This window comes from Lotus japonicus, chromosome 3, assembly GCF_012489685.1.
Source record: "Lotus japonicus ecotype B-129 chromosome 3, LjGifu_v1.2".
NCBI lineage: Eukaryota > Viridiplantae > Streptophyta > Magnoliopsida > Fabales > Fabaceae > Lotus > Lotus japonicus.
In genome coordinates, this window is record NC_080043.1 from 73,374,490 (window position 1) to 73,395,947 (window position 21,458).

Here is a 21,458-nt window from a genome sequence, read left to right on the forward strand (position 1 = left end):
ACTTCCGTTGAAACCAATAAAAACTGATTACTTTTCCTAATATGTCCCACATGAAATTGAAGGCATATTGTGTAAATGCATTGACCAAAAATGTATCAGTTGTTGCATATTTTCCATTTAAATATGGGACAACTATTAATTTAATGTGCATTTATGGTTGATTGAGGTAGGTTTAAAAGTATAAGGAACATTTTAAATAATTATACGTAGATATTTATTTTTTTGCCAACTTATTAAATATTCCTTATCAAAATTCATTATAATTTTTTCCATAAGTAAGAATCACCCATTAAAATATGAGACAAAACGTAATTAAATCTTAAGATTTTATTCAGTTTTTCTTGCAATTTTTGTTGATACTATTAATTATTTGACATTTATGAAAATATGTTTTAGCAAATATTGCCATCATTCCTTTTTTTAAAACTTGATGGAAATAACGATGTGCATTTTGGTTTTAATCATTCCTTATTTAAAATCTCCGTCAATTTAGCGGTTATGGGTTTTGGGAAAAAATGGAGGAATTAATTCAGTTTGCTCTATTTCCTTCAATTTTTCTGTTTTTTTTTTAATTAGAAATAAATCAAGCAGAGATTAGTTTTAAAAAAAAAACCTTAATCCAGTTATTTTATAAAATATAACTAATACGAAATTGGTGTTTAATTAAGGAAATACTGGTTAATTAGATAAAATCTCACATTTAATAACCAAATTATTTTATTATGGGTTGGAATCAATCAACAATAATAAGAAGTTATTTCGTGCCGGAAAGGTCTTTGATGTTTTTGTGCCCGACGGGTCCGGGTGCCCTAGGGGTCTTTAATAATTTTGTGCCCGGTGGGTCTTGGTGCCCTGAGGGTCTTAAATAATTTCGTGCCCGGCGGGTCTTTGATAATTTCGTGCCCGGTGGGTCTTAGTGCCCTATGGGTCTTGGTGCCCTGAGGGTCTTAAATAATTTCGTTCCCGGCGGGTCTTGGTGCCCTATGGGTCTTTAATAGTTTGTTGATGCGGTCGTATATATTGTCAGTTCAATTAATTCAAATTCAACATAAGAAACTGCTTCATTTCTGCGCTTGGAGCTCGTGGCTCTAGTCGTCTACAAACTTGGACGAGGTGGGTGTGTACCCTTGATTACAAAAGACTAAATTAAAAAAAATGCTTGAACAGATAGCGGGTTCCTGGTCGGTCGTGGCTTAGCTATAGTATCTTCTCAGGTTGGCTGCGTTCCATGTACGAGGGACTTCCTTTCCTGCTAGAGTTTCCAGTTTGTATGCTCCCGTGCCGGTTGCTTCGACTACCCTGTAAGGGCCTTCCCAGTTGGCCGCTAGCTTTCCCCGTTCGGTTGATCGTGCTCCGACGCTGGCCTTCCGGAGAACCAAGTCCCCTGCGGTAAAGGAGCGGAGAACTGCTTTCTTGTTGTAGCGAATGGCTGCCTGCTGCTTTGCGATTAGCTCTCTGCAGTTGGCTACCGCTCTCCTTTCTGCCAGGAGGTCGAGGTCTTCCCCTATGAGTTGATCGTTCTGGTTGGGGTCGAAACCCGCTGTTCGAGCGCTCGGTTCTCCTATTTCCGTCGGAATCACAGCTTCTGTGCCAAAGGTGAGGCGGTAAGGGCTCTCCCCCATAGTCGAGTGCGGAGTGGTGCGGTATGCCCACAGGACGTGATCGAGCTATTCGGCCCAGTCGCCCTTGGCGCTCCCCAATCTTTTCCGGAGGCCCCTGAGAATGACCCGGTTGGCTGACTCTGCCTGTCCGTTCGTCTGGGGGTGCTCGACGGAGGTGAAACGCTGTTTGATGTGCAGCCCATCCAAGAGGTCTCTGAACCCCTTAGAGGTAAACTGGGTCCCATTGTCTGTGACTAGGACTCCGGGGACTCCGAACCTGCTGATGACGTTCTTGTAGAAGAAGCGTTGTACTCGAGCTGAGGTAATCGTTGCTAGCGGCTCGGCCTCAATCCACTTGGTGTAGTAATCCACCGCTACCACCATGTACTTGAGTTGGCCGGGTGCGGTGTCGAACGGGCCCAATAGATCCATGCCCCACTGATGGAAAGGCCAAGGACTGACCAGTGATGAAAGACGGGCAGGGGGAGCGTTGTGCAAATCAGCATGCCTCTGGCAGGGGTCGCATTGCTTAACATGATCTGCCGCGTCTTTCTCTAGGGTTGGCCAGTAATAGCCGGCTCGGAGCACTTTCCGGGCCAGGGAACGTCCACCCGGATGGTGGCCGCAGCTGCCTTCGTGGACTTCCGCTAAGACATAGGTTGCTCTGTCTTTAGCCAGACACTTCAGAAGGGGGGTGGAGAATCCCCGCTTGAAGAGATCATCGTTAACGATAGTGTACCAGGAGGCGCGCCTTACCAACTTTTTGGCTTCAGCCTTCTCTTCGGGTAGCCATCCGGATCTGAGATACTTGATGATCGGGGTCCTCCAGTCTTCTTCGGTACCGATCGGCATCATAACTTGTCCCACCGGACGTTCGGGGTCTGCCACATAAGGGAGGGCTAAGGTCCCCTGAATGACGGTTCCATTTAGGCCAGGCTTTCCAATGCTGGCCAGTTTGGCCAGGGTATCTGCACGATCATTCTGGGTTCTGGGGACGTGGCGGAACTCAACTTTGGAGAAGGTTGAAGCCAGTCGCTTCAAATGGGCTAAGTACTGCTCCAGGATGGGGTCTTTTGCTTGAGCTTCTCCGTTCGCTTGCGAGACGACTAGAAGAGAATCGCAGCAGACCAGTATCTCCTTAGCCCCCAGGTCTCGAGCTATGACCAGTCCCGCAATGCAGGCCTCATACTCGGCCTGGTTGTTCGTAGTTGGGAAGTTAAAGCAGAGGGATTGCTCGACCACCATCCCGGTGCTACTCTGTAATACGATCCCAGCCCCGCCAGGTGACGTTGACCACCCAGGTGATCTCAGCAGGGGGCTCTTCCTCATCGGTGAGTTCGACCAAGAAGTCTGCTAGGACTTGTGCTTTAATGGCTCTTCTGGGTTCGTAGCGGATGTCATGCTCGGAGAGTTCGATGGACCAGCTAACCATCCGACCGGCTAGGTCGGGCTTATGAAGGACATGTCGGACCGGCTGATCGGTTCGCACCACGATGCGATGAGCTTGAAAGTACCTCCTTAGTCGCCGCGCCGTGGTCAGTAGGGTCAGCGCCACCTTCTCCAGCATCTTATATCTGAGCTCCGCACCCTTCAATGAACGGCTAACAAAATAGACCGGTAGTTGGATTCCCTCTTCTTCTCTGATCAGGACAGAGCTCACTGCTTTTTCTCGCACGGCTAGGTATAGGTATAGAGTCTCCCCTGGCTTAGGGCTAGCCAGAATAGGGGGGAAGAGAGGATCTCTTTCAGCTGAGTGAATGCTGCGTCGGCCTCTGCCGACCACTCAAAAGTTGCTCCTTTTTTCAGGAGGGTGTAAAGAGGTAGGGCCCGGAGAGCAGCCTTTGGCAAAAATCGGCCGATCGCAGCCATTCGACCAGCCAGTTGTTGGACTTCTTTGACCGTGCGCGGGCTCTTCATATTCATGATCGCCTGACATTTATCAGGGTTCAACTCAATGCCGCGATTGGTGAGCATATACCCCAGAAACTTCCCGCTTCGAACGCCAAAAGTACACTTGTCAGGGTTCAGGCGCATGTTGTGCTTCTTTAACTGCTCGAAAACGACAGCGAGGTCAGCTGCGTGGTCTCCTCCCTTCGGGGTCTTGACAATGATATCATCGATGTAGACTTCGACCGATTTTCCCATTAGGTCCCCGAAGATTCGGGTCATCATCCTTTGGTAGGTTGCCACTGCGTTCTTGAGGCCGAAGGGCAGCATAGTGTAACAGTAGGTGCCCCGGTCGGTGATGAAGGCAGTTTTCTCTTCATCGTCCCTATGCATGGGAATCTGGTTGTAGCCTGAATAGGCATCCATAAGAGAGAGGTATTCGTATCCCGAGGAGTTGTCGACCAGTGCATCAATGCTCGGTAGGGGAAACGGGTCCTTGGGGCAAGCCTTGTTGAGGTCAGTGTAGTCGACGCACATGTGCCACTTCCCGTTTGCCTTCTTGACCAAGACCACATTGGAGAGCCAGGTTGTGTACTTGACCTCCCGAATGATCCCGGCCTGAAGCAATTCTGTGGTCTGTTGCCGAATAACCTGCTGCTTCTCGGCGCTCATTTGCCTTTTCTTCTGAGCGACTGGTTTGTACTTCCGGTCGACTGAAAGTCTGTGGCTGCAGAACGGGGGGTCGATGCCAGGCATATCTGCTGACGACCAGGCAAACAGCTTCCCATTGGAAAGTAGTAATTTTTCCATCCGTTTGGAGAGGTCTCTGGGAAGACCCCGAGCTAGGTTGGTGGTGTTCTCTGGAAGGGGACCGACCTGGATGGGGTGGGACTCCCCGTCGGGTTTGAGGCGCTGATCGTCTCTGGACGGGTCCACGCGGGGGTCGAGGTCGGTCAGGATACTGGTGTGGTGAACGTGACAGTTGTCGTGCTGGTCGTGCGCTTTGGACTTCTTTCTCTTTCTTTCCTCCCTGGCCAGTCTGCAGCTGGAGTTGTAGCAGCTCCTCGCCATTTCCAGGTTGCCGCGTACGGGTACCGCCCTTCCTGCCCAGGGGTACTTAAGCATTAGGTGGTGGGTGGATATGATAGCCCTGAAGGTGTTGAGGCTTGGACGGCCAAGAATGGCGTTGTACGCTGTTGGACACTCCACCACCAGAAAGCGGGCCTTTATATTCCTGCAAATTCTGTGATCTCCCAAGGAAAGGCAAGTATCAAAATATCCTAAGGGTAGGACTCTGTCCCCTGTGAACCCGACCAAATCATGGTCGTAGGGGAGCAGATCCTTCACAGATAGTCCTAAGCTCTTGTAAGCATCATAAAACATAATGTCAGCAGAACTACCTGTATCGATGAGTGTCCTTCGGATCTTACCGTTGCCGATCAGGGCTTCAATGACAATAGGGTCGTCTTCTTCGCCGGTGTCCTCGCCGTAATCGTCCTCCGTGAAGGTTATGGCCACCTTCTGCCTTGGGGGGTGGAGGGACCCTGGTCGGGGCCGTCCAGCCGCGGACATGATGACGCGGGTACTCCTCTTCCGGCTGTTGTTGGTGGGCCCGCCTGCGGCCCATCCTCCTGCTATTGAACCGACGTCGACTATATTGCTTCCATGTTGTCTTCTGACTTCATCCCGGCCGTGGCGGTCGGGGCTTCTTCTCCGTTCTCGGCTTCGTCCGCGACGCTCGAGGCTCCGGCGACGCTCGGGGCTTTGGCGACGCGGTGGAGTTCTGTCTCGTCGTTCTGCCGATCGGCGCTTGGGAGGAGTCCGGCCTCGGTGCCTTGGGGGGGTCGGTGTCCGCCTCGGGGGTGGCGAGCGCGGGCGCGGGAGGGCCCCCGTCGACACAGCTACATACCTGGACAGTCTTCCTGCTCTGATCAGTTCCTCCACCTTGTCCTTGAGGTTCAGGCACTCGTCGGTGTTGTGGCCCGGGCTGTCGTGGAACTCGCAGAATCTCTTGGAATCTAGCTTGTCCCCCCTCGTCAGGAGTGGGGGTGGGCGGTCTCTGAGGTCGGCTGAGGCTTTCTCCCTCAGGATACGTGAGAGGGAGGAGTTCAGTGGGGTATAACTATCATATTTCTTCCGTTTCGGCTTCCGTTCGTCCTGACCCTTCCGTCGGGACTCCCGGGTTGAAGGTTGGTCCTTATGTTCCTTCATCTTCTGTGGTCCTTTGATCGCGAGTGTCTGACTCGCGGCTCTTAGGGTCGCGGCATCCTGCATATTTATGAATTTCTCTGCTCGAGCTAGAAATTCCTCTAGAGTGTTGGCTGGCTTGCCGTCCAGCGAGGTCAGGAACGGTCCTGGTGCAAGGGCTGCGGTAGCCAGGACCAATCTAGTGTCGGGGAGGAGACCGGTGATATCGTCGGCCTCTTTGTTGAACCGATTGAGAAATGCTTTCAGAGGTTCCTTCTCTTTTTGCTTAACCAAAGCTAGAGTCTGCGCGGTCTTCGGTATGCTGTGCACCGAGGAGTACTGGGCTAAAAAGCAGGTCACGACCCCGTTCCAGTCGTGCAGCGAGTTGCTCGGTAAATTCTGGAACCAGTTCATGGGTCTTTTTCCCAGGCTCATGGGGAAGCATCGGCAGTATAAAGGGTCGCTGGCCCCAGCATACTGCATCGCGCCCACGAAGAAGTTCACGTGTTCCTGCGGGTCGGAGTCTCCCTCGTAGAGTTTCACTTTGGGTCGTGCCCACCCCTGAGGGAAAGGAAACGCCATGATCTCCGGGGATAGAGGACCTCCGATCGGCGCTGGATAGGTGACAAGCGCGTTTTGGACCTGGGGCGGTTGTACGTCTTATACCGAGTCGGAGTTGGGCTCCGGCGCCTGGATGGGCTCCGGCGGGGGGAGTAGCGTCTCCGTGGTGTATGGCTGGCCACCCGCTCGGCCGCGGGCGCCCGGCGGCGTGCTTCCTGGTAGTAAGGGGGTGGGATCGGGCCCCCGTTCGTCTCCTCTTCCTGGGAAAACGCGGGCGCGGGGCGCGATTGAGTTTCCTGCTCTTCAAGTTGTCGCAGGCGTGCTCGGAGCATGTGAATCTCCTCTTGAGCGTCTCGAATCTTCATACTATGGGCCTGCTCTCGCCCCGCCCCATTGTCCTCTTCCATTGCCCGGATGCGAGCTTCCAAGCGGCAGAGTGCCTCATGGGCCGCATGTGGGGTAATGGCCGCGGGTTCCGGCGAGCGAGGGGGCTGTGGTTGAGGAGTCGGGGGAGGAGGGTGTTGTGGAGGAGGAGGGGTTCTGCGATCCGTAGTTTCGTTGACAGTCTCCACATGGCCTTCAGGAGTTGGAACAGGACGGCGTGAAGTCTGACGTGTCTCTACCATAGCTTGCTAGTTGATGACTTGAGGCGACGGCACGCGGTGCTGGGAAGAGTTTTACCAGTTCCCCACAGACGGCGCCAATTGGTCTGGGAGAGACCAAGCTACCCGTTGACAAGGGGCTCTGGGAGGAGGGATCTGGACGTGTTGAAGGGGCTCCAAGTAGGCAAGGTCCCGGGAGGGGCTCCTGCAAGACACTCCGATGCTAAAGTCAGTGAGGGAAGTTGTAAGAATGGTGAAGTTGGAGAGAATACGTTACCTTAGGAAGAAGAAGTGTCCCCTTTATATAGGAGAGGCAGGATTAGGGTTGGAGCCATGCAACGTCATGCATGGCTCGTACCTGGGGGCACGGATCACCGTTGGATCCCCTGCAGAGGAACAGTGATCCAACGGTTTGGGGGCCCCTACGGGTCTACACCAGCCAACCTACCCCTAGGGAAGTTGGCCTAGGTCAACCCCTATGTAGTGGGCCCCAGGTTCCTTGTCCTCACCCTTGGTGGTGGGGCTTAGGAGTAGGAGGCTCTTGGCTTCCCCCGAACTGCCCCTCGTTCGGGACTTTCTGTGGGGCCAACCCTGTCCTAGGTCTCCTGTCCGTCCTCGGTCAGGGTTCCCGGAACAGAGAGATATGAAAAAAAGAAAAAGAAAGCAATTTATTATCTTCCATATTATTTTCTTAATTACATCATAGTACAAAAATTGAGTATATTTTATTTAAAAATTAATTGCATCATTTGTTTGCATTCAAACGTTTATTAGGAGCAAAAAATTCCATGATCGTAAAGATTTTCATTTAAAATTAAACGTGGGCCTATCATTCCCATAAATTTAGTATTGTTTAATTATTAAATGATAAATTTAGTAAAAAAAACGTGGATCACAACCCAAAATAAGGATTAAAAAAATCAAATTACTTGACTTCCGTTGAAACCAATAAAAACTGATTACTTTTCCTAATATGTCCCACATGAAATTGAAGGCATATTGTGTAAATGCATTGACCAAAAATGTATCAGTTGTTGCATATTTTCCATTTAAATAAGGGACAACTATTAATTTAATGTGCATTTATGGTTGATTGAGGTAGGGTTAAAAGTATAAGGAACATTTTAAATAATTATACGTAGATATTTAATTTTTTGCCAACTTATTAAATATTCCTTATCAAAATTCATTATAATTTTTTCCATAAGTAAGAATCACCCATTAAAATATGCGACAAAACGTAATTAAATCTTAAGATTTTATTCAGTTTTTCTTGCAATTTTTGTTGATACTATTAATTATTTGACATTTATGAAAATATGTTTTAGCAAATATTGCCATCATTCCTTTTTTTAAAACTTGATGGAAATAACGATGTGCATTTTGGTTTTAATCATTCCTTATTTAAAATCTCCGTCAATTTAGCGGTTATGGGTTTTGGGAAAAAATGGAGGAATTAATTCAGTTTGCTCTATTTCCTTCAATTTTTCTGTTTTTTTTTAATTAGAAATAAATCAAGCAGAGATTAGTTTTAAAAAAAAAACCTTAATCCAGTTATTTTATAAAATATAACTAATACGAAATTGGTGTTTAATTAAGGAAATACTGGTTAATTAGATAAAATCTCACATTTAATAACCAAATTATTTTATTATGGCTTGGAATCAATCAACAATAATGCCCAAAGTATTTTCCCTGAATTAAAGCTGGTTTAGGCAAGGAATAGCAAAGTTTGATAAGTTAAGCCAATGTACACATTCGGTACTTAATATTCTTTAGGTGCCAATTTTTTTAAAAAATACTCCAACTTCTAAATTGGTCCTTTTTAACTTATGCCAATATGCACATTAGGTCCGTTTTAAAATTATGATAGGTTCTTTAAGGAGTTTGGTGGAGTTTAGCCATATAAAAATTAAAAACCAAAAACCAAAGAAATTTAAGCAAAGAAATTATGATAGGTTCTTTGATTAGGGAATGATGACGGGAATGTTTTAATTAAATAAGGAATGTTTCAAAAAAAATGGAATCCGTTCTAAAAACCATAAAGAAAATTCAGTGAACTTCATTTAAAAATATCCGTTCTAAAAACCAAAATGAAAATTCAGTTTAAAAAACATTTCAAATTTCTTATGCCTAATCTTTAAATGTCAATATCATCATTCAAATAGCTTTAAATAATGGGCCTCCATAAAGATTACATAATTCAAAATGGGTTTAAACTATATTGGTCCAAAACAATAATACGATGACACTTGTCAAGAAAAGAGGGGGCTAGGTGAGAGTCATTCCTAGAGTGCTAAATCATGGAGGTGGGGCTCACAACCTTCCTCTTTTCTAAAGTATATAGATAATGTGCTACTTCATTTCATAATGTTGGTTTGCATTCAGTGAGTACAGTATGCCTTGCAATGTAGTGAGTTTTTTTTTTTGGTCAATTAGTGAGTTTAATAATGTGCTACTTCATTCCAGGTTCTTGTCTTTGGGCTTTGGAGGAGAGCTGGGCCAGGCCCAATTTAGTATTTTATGATTTAGTTTTTGATTAGTAACTAAATAAATAATTGAAGATCTATATATATTGGGATAGGATAGACCCAGAAGCCCAATGTTTGGAGGTTCAGATAGCTACATTACCATTTTAGGCATTTAGTTTAGTATTGTTTCATTTTAGTTCAATGAAATTAGTTAAGTACCCGAATGAAAGGGAACATTAAATTGAAAGAAATTGCACAATAATTTCATTTTTCTAGACTTTTTGAGCTCTGTAAATATTAATTTTTATAGTTATCCGGTAAAGATGTGTTTAGTCTTTGATTATAAAGAATCTAAAAATTTGCTTTCATTATCATAAACATTCCAAAAATATAATTTAAAGGTGTAGTTCTACACGATCGCACCCAGGTTCATCTCGCTTTCTATTCTGTTTATGGTGAACATTCCTCCCCGCAGACTTCTCCATATGATGGCTCTAGTTATGAATACGTGATGCATGAATTGACTTTTGCAAGTCTTTGATTCGTAACTCGATTGTTTTAAAAAATCATCAAGATTTGGGATATGATTCCCAATATGTTCTTGAGGATTTAAATTCTCATCATGCTCGGATGATGGCATTCCTAATGGTTGGTTCTTTGGAGGAGAAAACTTCATTGGAATGTTGTCTTCTTCGTGTTCCAACCATGTATTGCGATGAGATTAGAAATATAGCTTAGAGCACCTCTAATCTTCGTGTGGTAGATGAAGGTTGAGTGCACAGTGGAGTAAGGAGTATCCACGGTAAAGTGTGGCGGGAGATATACTTGCAAAAGACACTCTAATGCTCAAGTCACATTCCAAATTAGATACATATACTCATAGACTTAAAAGAATATTCGATGAGTAAAGTGATGTAAGGGCTTAACCTTTTAAAGTGTGATATGAGGTGCAGTGAAGAACTTAACCTTAATGAAGCTATCACGAATGATTTCTCAATTAATGGTCGTGTCTGGTAGCCATGGTGTTATTGGTTGTGTTGGTTATGTTTTTCTCAACTGACTATTTGGACGAGTTAATCTCACTTTGGTTGTCTTGGTCAAGCACGACATTCAATCGATCGTGATTTTGGGCCATCCAGAAATATATTTGGGCCTTATAGCCATTTGGACCAGCCATAACAGTTGTCACCTTGGGTCTTTCATGAGCATACCCAATATATGGGTGTTATGATGTTTCAGGATGTCTTAGTATAGTGGGAGTATATATTGTGTTTAACATAAGATACTTTTGTATTATGGTATTTTCTGATAAAAAATTATGTTATTCAGTATTAAATTATTGTGTTTGACTAGTATGGCCCTCTAATGTTTCATGTTGTTTGACCAAAAAAAAAATATTGTGTTTGACTCTATTACATTGTGATAAAGCGTTGATCTCACTAAAGTTAAGGGTGACTTGTTGAAAAATTTTCCATAAGTTGAACAATTTTTTTGTTATGAAGTTACATATGTGACCAAATTGGAGTTTGTTGTAATAAAATCCAGAATTAATAAAGTGAATACCATGAAAACAATATATAAAAGGTACAATTCCAAGAACGAGACTTAAAGAAGTAAATACCATATCCTGAATTTGGGTAACTTTTAATTAACTTTGCACACACTCATATCAATTACTTGGCTTTTGCTGTAGCGCAGAGTTGAAGAAGCGATTGCAGGTATAGACAGAGCAGAAGGATTGCATGGCTGTCAAAAGCAAGAGGAAGATAGCAGCTATAAATGTCAAAAACTGCCAAGAACTAAACACATAAACCTTCATGAATCTCCAAATCTTAACCTTCAATCTGCTGTTATGATACTTGTTCACATCCTCAATCACCTTATCTAAGAATGGAACCTTAGACAATCTCAACGACTTGCTCATCCCATTCCACAAGTTAGCCACCTCTTTATCACTCTTCAAGTGGCTCAGAATAATCCCTTTCTCTCTCAGAATCTTCGCATCCTCCTCTGAGTCTACGATCCCGTTCATCATTTCGGTGTAACGGGTAATTACCAATGGCCCAGACCGAACCGCAGCTTCATATGCAACCATGTTTCTCAGGAAAGGTTCTGTGTTCACGTCCAAACAGACCATGGGAAGGTAAAACGAGCATGTTTTCACATCGAAGCTGATTTGTGATATGCTTCCCTTGACGGGCAAGAAACGAACCCCGGAATTCAAGAGCTCTGTGACAGATGGAATCGTGATTTCCTCCATCGAGGGCGGCTTGTTCATTAGACTTTTCGAGCCTGAATTCTCATCTTCTGGTTTGCCATCATCACCTTTTTCTTGAGAGAAAAATAAATTCTCAACAGGTTCTTTCATAAGTTTAAGTCCTGGAATGTTTGATACAATTTTCCAAGGCAACTTAACTATGAGTTTTAGAGGTCTAGATACAAGTACCTTTTTCACCAAACTCACTGGCCCTTTGTTCAATTTTGAAAGCAGATTCCACAATTCACTTAAGAATTGCTTGACTTGGCCTATTTCAGCATTTGATTTTTCATTTCCTTGATGCTCCTCTTCTTGTTCAAACACAACTTCAATCATGTCAGGTATTTTCTGATCCAATTGTGGAACAATCACATCATACAAGAAATCAAGCAAGTGTGCACTTTCTGAGACATTAATGTTTGGAAACTCCTCAATCATCTTGAAAGGAGAAATCTCTTTAAACAGCCCTATGAGCATCAAGAGAAGAGTCTCATCTGCAGTTTCCAGTGATGAGAATTTCAACTCCAGCATCTTTCTCAGAACAAACAAAGGGATTTGATTCTCAAGCATCACAAAATCTCTCAATATTGCATTGTGAGCTGATTTCTTGCCAGCATAGTCCACCAAATGAGACATGCTAGAGGAAACCAAAGGGACCTTTGCACCTTCTTGTATGGCGAAGACTTGAAGGAACTCAAGTAAGAACAAGGCGTCAACCGCCATCATCCACACCAATGTTTCGCAGTTGAAATCCAAGAACTTGTGGTAGCATCCTCGGATCCTCTGCTCCAAGTTTTCCAATTGGCAAACAAGGTTGTCTAACTTGTGGCCTTGTAGCTGTTTCTGGAACCTTTTAGCTGCTGCAAGCTTGTACCTTTGCATCTCATACAACTCCGGACGCCAATAGTGGTACGGACCGATTGCAATTTGTTGCGGGACATAAGAATCTGGATCACTTGCCATAAGAAGCTTCGGCACGTTGAAGATGGACACAGTATATTGTCCATCGTCCTCGAGTTCTTCTTCGAGGGTTTTCCGGATATGAATCACCCATAGTTGCTCATCAAAGCTTGATTTAGAATTATATGACATGGTGGCTCTTAGAGAAGAAGACATGTTTGAGGGAAACAAAACTTACTGCAGAATTAATTGATGGAAGTTTTGAATCTTTGATGTTATTTAGTGAAATTAAGGGGAGACCCTGGACTTAGTTATATATGAAGATGAAGCTTAATTTCAACACCACACCACTTCACCAATATTAGACTTTAGTGTCACTTTACCTTAAACAAATTGGAATGTTTTACTCGTGTTTAATTTACTATAGCAACTTGTCCTCTTGGTTGTCTCTTTCACTGTTTTATCAACTGAAAAAATGATTACCCACTAGTCAATTTATTGAATTTTTTTTTCTGGAAAGGTAAGCATGCTATTCAACATAATGATGAACCATAAGAAACTACCCTTCTCAGGTGAGAAATTATATCTGTTTGTAAAAAAAGTAACTTCTTATCAGGTTCTGTCCAATATACAAACAAATTAATCTGAGATGGAATTTCTGGCTACCAAAATATTAAATCCGTTTAAAATCTTAACACCCATATCAGAACACTCAATAAGACAATAACAACACATTCCAATTAACAACCAGCACACTGAACTCATCCTAACAATAAAAAATAACAAGCCAAACTGATCTTACTCGCATCACTTGGCATTAGAGATCCAATTATACGTTGAGCAAAGCATGTGCTAGCTGAGGGAAGAATGAAATCTTAAGTTTATACCATAAGAAGACAAAATCTAACATGAGGGAAGATAACAAGTATTATTTGAATTGCCCTTTTCCATGAAGGTGATAAGACATTCTGCATCTAGAAAAGATGTTGGAACCAAGATCATGGAAAGGAGTTTTGTATAACATAATAAGATTCCTTGCAACCAACGCCAACTATTAACACAACTTGGTGAAAAAAAGTTGCCCACACGATTGAATAATACTCCCAAGGCTGGGCCTAAGCGAGTCCACCAAACAGTAGCAAAAAGAACACTAAATTATCGATTGCTTACAACTCCTAAATATAAAATTCACCCAAAGTTTGAACACTACCACACTCAAAGGCTGTGTCACCTAAACAATTTGCAATAAAAATCTATGCTTGATGGAAAAAAAAAACACAAGAAGCAAAACCCACCTTGATGAGAAGCCTTCCATTCTCCACTCTCGCAGGTTGTTTGTTTCCTAATAAACTATTGACACTTTGAATTTTGAAATATGGGAGACAAAGAATTTAATTAAAAACATTATAAGTTTGTTGACATGTATATGCTTAGGTTAGAAAATAGTATAAAATTAACTAATTAACTAGCTAAACAAACAAAGGGTGATTTTTTTTAAGTACAAAGTTGAACAAATTAAAATGAAATTTATGAAGAGTTCATATTTTCATGTACACTGAGCTCTTCATAGTTTTTCTTTTTCTTTTAGTTCTTGTCTGTAGATATTCTTCATTGAAGGTATAATATTTCTCGAGTTAGGCGAGACATGAAAATTTAATTTTGAGTATAATTTGATATTGTAATTAAAAATACATCTCGCATCAAAGACTTGAAGGAGGGCTTTATAGTCCATATATAATAGCTAGCTCTATTCAACTTAAGCAGCATTAATTACCTCTTATATGCAAACGTGACTATAATATATGGAAGAAAAAAAAACTCATGTCCATATTATCATTTCTAGTTCCATGTGTTAGTCGGGTAGTTCCTTCAAATCCGCCAACTGCTATCTAGGGATTGGGAGATTCACCTCAAGCATATTGCTAGGAGTGCAAATGAGTCATGCAGACTATCTTGAAGCTTCAGGTGCAGAGCTCTAGTGCACCATCACAGTCTTGGATGATCCTCCTCCAAGGATAGAGGCCCTTCTAGCTAGGGATATATGTTTGGTTTGTAAAAAAAAGTTGTGTTCTTTTTCCAAACACAAACAAAAATTATCGTTTGATAGCTTTCAATTAAATAATGAAGAATGGGTTTTTCATGCTTCCACAATGACGATATTTTGCGTGATTAATGATGGTAATTGAGTCATCTCGCTTCCATTTGACTTAACTCGAAAAAAAAAATCTTAAAAAATTTGTGAGCTCTTGGCCCTCTCAAAAAATAATTTTTTTATCAAGTAGGCAAGATACAACAATAATGCCATTTAAAAAGATCCGGATAATTATTAGGATGCACAGCTTATTTAATAGAAAAGCTAACCAAATAATATATATGTCACTATACTATACCCCACCACAACTTTGCTTTGCTAATACATAACATAAGCAATATAATTCTTACCTCATTAATTCATTATGCATCATTTTGATCATGACATAAGTCGTAAATGGGTTCTGCATGTTTTAATTTATTTCTATTACTCTGTAAAAAATTAAAAACCACAAGTGTAATGGATATGTAAACGTAAAAAAATAATGGTCATGGTGGGTAGCTGGGTGTATAAAACTAAAACATAACCAACCATGCATGCCTATTTGAAAATTTACACATGGGAACGTAATAACAATGGATCTAAGGTACCCTTTCTCGTTGAATTAAATAAAATAGCGTGTGAGGATAAGCCGGCTTTCCCACTGTCCGGGTGGGTTAGGCACTAGGTTTTTCTTTTTAATGAATAAAAGTTTAGAGGAGGGCCAAAGCATGAAATATTGTGGGTGGTTTTTATGAGAATTTGTAATAGACTTATATTTATATTACCATAAAAATAAGTCTATAATCTGCAATATATTAGATATGAAAAACTCTTTATATATACTTCACTCAACCAACCCTTTAGAGCATCTCCAATAGTAGTATCTAATGTTAAATACATACTCATATGGGTATTTATTACCATTGGAGTACATATTCAATTCCAACATGACAAAGATGAGTATGTAGGAATAGATACTCCAAACTAGACTTGAAAAGTGAGTTTGTATTTATTACAAGCACTTACAATTAATATAATTAAAAATAAAGAATAAAATATACAAATGTGATGTTGATGGTGGGATCCACTATAGAAACTTTTAAGAGTTGTTGGGTTGGAGTAAAAAGTTAGTAAAGTGGTGTAGATGATGTGGCACTATGAGGAATTATAAAAAATGAAGTGTAGATATTTTAGTGAGTATGATGGATGTAGATGCTCTTAGGGTGGGATAGCCAAATACTATAGGTGGTGCTACCTATTAGATGTTTTTAATAATTCCTATAAAATAAGGATCCTTTGATTTTGGCTACATGTCTATTTTATTATCTAGTCTTATAAATTATGAGTTTAATGAATATGCACTGACAGTGTAAAATAGTTTTACACAGACATCCAACTGAATTCCGCCAAATTAGAAAATATCTTATTCTTTTAATTAAAATTAAAATCAAATGTAATTATTTCTCCTATGTGGCATGCTTTGATTGGATGACTGTGTAAAACTATTTTACACTGTCAGTGCATATCCATTAAACTCATAAGTTATACCCAAATAAATAAGTGGTTTTCATTAAAAAAAAGTTGACATACTTTATTGACACATTATCTATTTTATGTACGAGGGATCTATGGGGATCTCTTACTCCGTCTACCACAATGTGAAGAGCTTAAACTAGCACACTTCGGCTATGTTTGGCATGCCATTTCAGCAGGGCCGGCCCTGGGCCTGTGCAAGCAGGCCCACAGCCCAGGGCCTCCAAAAAGAAGGGGCCCCAAAAAAAATCCATTAAACTTTCCCCTGAAATAAAATCTAGTTATAATAATTAATGTTCAAGATGTTAATAATGACTTGAGCTGGTCTAGTGGCTAGTAACTATCTATGTTACTTTTATGTACCAGGTTCGAATCTCACCTTTTGGCTTTTGACATGTTATTTGTTAATTAATTTGAATTGAAAGAATTCAAAAATTAAAGCAAAAGGTCACGTTGCTTGAATTCGAACACGCGACCCCTGGGCGGGTTGCAAGAGGCCAGTTGCCAAACGAACCAACATAATGGTTCTGATGAAACTTCGAACATTAAAATTATTAGGGGTCCATTTTTATTATTTTCCCAGGGCCTCCAAAATGTCGGGACCGGCCCTGCATTTCAGCTAGCTTATAGCTTATTTGACTAGCTTAAAAGCTCTTCAAAAGTGTTTGGTGAATGAGCTTATTTCAGTAGCTTAAAGCTTTAAGCTATAAGCTATCTCAGGTAGCTTATAGCTTAAAGCTTATAGCTTATTAAATTTATTCTCATTTTTATCCTTATTATTTTATTAAAATTCCACCATTACCCTTATATATTTATAAAAACACTAAACATATTTTCCCCTCACACTTACGTATGCACTTCCCGCCACACCCCTGCGCACCATAAGTATTAAAAATATTATATTAATAAAAATAAGTAAAAATTAATATTATATTTTTAAGATGATAAATAACTTGAGTTAATAAAAATATTTAAAGTGATAATAATTTTAATATTAACATCATATAGGTATTAATGTGAAAATAAAGTAATGTTAAATATAAAAATAATTATACAAGTATGTCTTTTTATGTCCTTTTACAATTTCAGCTTGTTTAACAGCTAGTTTTACCAAACACTTTTGTTTCAATCACGTAACTTTTCAGCTTTCAGCTAGCTTATCAGCTAAACATGCCAAACATAGCCTTCGTCTTATCCACACCTACTTTTATCATCCTTTCTTTTTCTTAATTTTCTCAAATGACCCTTTAGTACTTATTAAGTTAAAAGAGTAAGACGTTATTAAAATATGTAAATTTTTGAATGCGTAGTGTCACCTTATATGAAATTGACTTTTTCTTTTTTCTTTTATAAATGGTTTATGTTATGCAGCGAAAAATCATTTCAGAGAGATTTTTAATTGCAAACATAAATCACCCATCAGAGTTGGGCACACACACACAAGTCAAGAGAAGCATAACAGTCACCTGCATACAACACATGTACCATAGATATAGGCATAAGGATTCCATGTCCATCAAATTTCAGAAAAGGTATTCTAATCAAAAGACACCAAGCTGGTAACATAATCCAAGAGAAATGATCAGGACTACAGCTAGCAACAACCACAACAACATAATAGATAGTCAGATAGAACAACTGCTTCACTGCTTGCTCTTTGTCCTCTCACCCTCCTCCCCATCACACCATTAGACGATCCCTCTATATGGACGAGAAACCTAGCAGTACCTAAGGCTCTCCCTTGATAAACATATCTCTATAAACTCTTTCATCCCTCATCCTTCTCAAAGATCATACCCTCTTTCTAGTGACAGCAATAATGAACCTAGGGGCCAGTGGCCACTACTCTGTTGAAGTATATGCAAGTTTGAATGAAGGAAACAGTCTCACATTGAATATGTGTAAGCAAGAGTTAAAGAGTTTATAAGTGGAAGGACTCACTCACCAATTACCTTAAGGTTTTATGGTGAATGTACGTGGATGATATCCAAGACCGCTTATGCTCTTAAACTCTTAATTCAATTTGTGGATAGTAAACTCCAACAGCAGTGTTCCGCGGCGTCACTCCAACAGTGGTATCAGAGCCCACTTGCCCAATGGCCCAATGACCCAGATTAAAAGAAGAGTCTGGAAAAAAAATCCAACCGAAAAAAAAATGGGCTCAAAAAACAAAAGAAAAAATATGGGCCTCTAAGACTCAAGTACACACAGAAGGAGCACAAGCCCACAACAATGGCTTTTGAGGTTCCGCTTGAGTACAAGCCCAGGTAGAGCAAGTCTAACTCGAGTACTCCAAGAATATAAGTTGTAGAGTTGCAATCCCAATTGCCTTAAGGTTTTTTTTGTAAAATTTCTACACCAGCGTCACAAGTCTACTCTCCTTGATCCAGACCCAACACACTCTATCTAAGTGGGTACATACAGAAATGGGATGGATCTGTGCAAGATGCTACGATAGAAAATGATATAGGGGCAGGTACAGTTGCTGGTGGCAACACGACAAGTGGGGGTGCTTGAGGTACAAGTCGTGTCGGTGGTACAAGGTGGGTTTTTTTACATTAATAGTATAGATTGGAAACTTATTTACCAATTTAGTGTAACTTTTATTTTATTTACCAAACTAGTATAAATCGCCACCAACATTGGCGATAATGTTTTTTTCATTTCCCTTGTCTCCATCAGTATTGAAGATTTTGGTTTTTTTATTTATTTATTTTCAACAAAAACGCCACCAGTGGTGCCGATATCTACCATGTTCTAATTTATTTATTTTCAACAAAAACGCCACCAGTGGTGCCGATATCTACCATGTTCTAAGGTAAAAAAAAATTAATAATTGACCTATGTATATCTTTAGCAAGTTGGATTCCATAAATATCCATATCTTACATGTGAGACATCTATTTAATTTTAAGATGGTATAATACATAGATCCCATGTTATATGATGAACTTTACTGGTAATAAAAATCGCCAATGTTGGTGGCGTTTTTATTATAAAAAAGGAAAAATCGTCAATGATGTCAGCGACACCTAAAATGAAATAAAAAGTATGCATGTATCGTCGGTGGTAGTGACGATTTAGAAAAAAAAAATCAGATAGATATCACCAACTACAATTGCGATTTACACTAGTTTAGTAAATAAAATTAAAGTTACGCTAGTTTGGTAAATAAGTTTTCAATCTACACTATCAATGTAAAAAAACCTACAAGGGGTGATCACAATAAGTGAGAGTAGGGCGTGTAATGGAAGATAAAAAGAGAATGATTGAGGTTGGGTAACCATGTGATATTGTATTAGGCTGACGGTACCTAAAACAAACATGCCTACATATGTATAAAGTCATGTAGTAGGATCTATATCCCATCCAAACGATGAGACAAAGTCAACAAGGGTGGTGTCGGCCAGAGGCAAAGTCACCGGTATACCTGTCACATTCTAAAATAACCATTTAAGGATGAGATACAAACAATATGTACATAAACAACACTATCAAAACATTCTACTAGAAATCATGTTATTTAATCACACAACAATACAATAACACAATCAAAAGAATCACAATACAACATAATGTATGCATTCTGCATTCTGCCTCTTCCAATGTCAGTTATCCTACCTATCATTCTTCATTTGGCTACTATCACCAACCAGACAAGCAAGGAGGATATCTCTACTCGTATCAATTTTCCATTTATAATGGGTCCTAAGCTTTGACTCGATCGGCCTTAGTCCCTTCGATTGTCGCACGAGAAACATAATGCACTATAAATATACCGAGCTATAGAATACCATATTAGTTTTCATGTTAGGACAACACACTCACCAAGATCCATGGTACACATCACTAGCCAGACACGCGGAGCCCTCCAAGTCTGGTGATGATACATACCATTGAATTTTCCCCACAGACTCCATCTCTAGAATCTCCACATTGGGTATCACGGTATCCCACACCGAGTGCACATCAGTCTAATTGTGATGAGCTGCCGCACAATCATACTCCTTATCCCTCCATCTCAATGATATGATGCACGTGTTGAACATAATTCACAATACAACTCCCCTTTTATTTCTCCAATTATTCCATTATTCCTTCCAATAGGCTTGACTTATACTCAGTCAACCTGTCTAGCATCATTTATTTTAATCTTCGTCTATTACCAAACGAGTACCTACACTAAGGTCATAAACACAAGGTGATTCCTTAGTACTATCATCAGAAATACTCTCAAATTCAGTGATTGACCCTAAAAGGTTAATGTAGAAAATATGCTAAAACATTTGTCATACAATATTTAGTTAGATCTTTAGCTAAGGGCCACCTAAGTTCATTCAATTATTTATGCAAGATTAACTTTTGATTAAAAAGAAGCTAGTCAATCACTAATTAGACATCTCGTCTCAAGTCTCCTTCTGACGCCATTTACTTCCATCAGTATCATTCATTTTCACGTTCATCATCTTATTCCTGAAGGATCCTCCTCTCCATTTATCAAATGCATTATTCAACAATCAATCACTATAGTTACATAGATGATTATCATTCAATATATAGCATATCAACATTAAAAAAAAGGCCGAGATGATGGTGGTTGACTGTGGAGACAAGACGACGATAGGAAACCAACATTGGAGATCGTTGCTTCTCGACGTCAGGAACACAATTGTGGTGGTTTCAAGTCTAGAAGAGGTCAAGTTAAAGAGAAAATGATAGTTACAAGCGATTAGCATTCGCCAAAAATTTGGTTTCATGGTGAAGCACCGCCTTGCTTTGATTTTCTCATGTTTCTTCGCCCAAAAAGGCAATGGATACAAGATAAAGTGATTTGGTGGTGTTTTATTGTGGATTTGAAGGAAGAAAAATGAAGAACATGGTGGTGGTTATTGTTAAGTTCAAACGTGTTACAACGTGTTTCAATCTTATTTTGATCCTAACAATTTTTATAAATACCTTTCTATACTAAAATCTAATTCCAGATGTTAATGACATTTTTCAGGAAATATATATTATAAGGTCGCATGCTTCAACGAATATGTCTAAGCCTTATAAGGAAAAAGAAGTTTACGCAAGATATGACCGCATCGTCCAGTAAACAAGGAAGACACTTATTCTGTATCGTTCTATGCCACGTCATACCTCAGAATTTCAGAAGAAGTCTTTGAGCGGGAAAGTCAAAATTGTATCTCAACTATTTGCCCCATGCTCTAGTCAGAAGGAAACTAATCTGGTCACGTGCAAACTGATTTATCTTTGAAGAGAGAAGTCTCGATGACCAATGAAGAGGAAAAAGGACAACACGTCAACATCACTTTTCCAAAATGTCTCTCTTCTGCAAAGTAGCCCAAAGCTATCACCACCTACTAGCTGACAAAGTACACC

The 21,458-nt window shown here is 40.8% G+C and overlaps 3 protein-coding genes across 3 annotated transcripts; all 3 read right to left on the reverse strand.

Annotated features, from left to right (window-relative positions):
* Positions 1-1,667: 1,667 nt before the first annotated feature.
* Positions 1,668-2,930, reverse strand: LOC130744694 (uncharacterized). The gene has a single exon (XM_057596857.1). The coding sequence runs from the start codon at positions 2,928-2,930 to the stop codon at positions 1,668-1,670; it is 1,263 nt and encodes a 420-aa protein (XP_057452840.1).
* A 348-nt stretch (positions 2,931-3,278) lies between these two features.
* On the reverse strand, positions 3,279-6,158 carry LOC130744695 (uncharacterized). The gene has a single exon (XM_057596858.1). The coding sequence runs from the start codon at positions 6,156-6,158 to the stop codon at positions 3,279-3,281; it is 2,880 nt and encodes a 959-aa protein (XP_057452841.1).
* Positions 6,159-10,818: 4,660 nt separating this feature from the next.
* On the reverse strand, positions 10,819-12,790 carry LOC130745772 (putative UPF0481 protein At3g02645). Its single transcript, XM_057598144.1, has one exon. The coding sequence runs from the start codon at positions 12,680-12,682 to the stop codon at positions 10,979-10,981; it is 1,704 nt and encodes a 567-aa protein (XP_057454127.1). The 5' UTR covers positions 12,683-12,790; the 3' UTR covers positions 10,819-10,978.
* Positions 12,791-21,458: the final 8,668 nt, after the last annotated feature.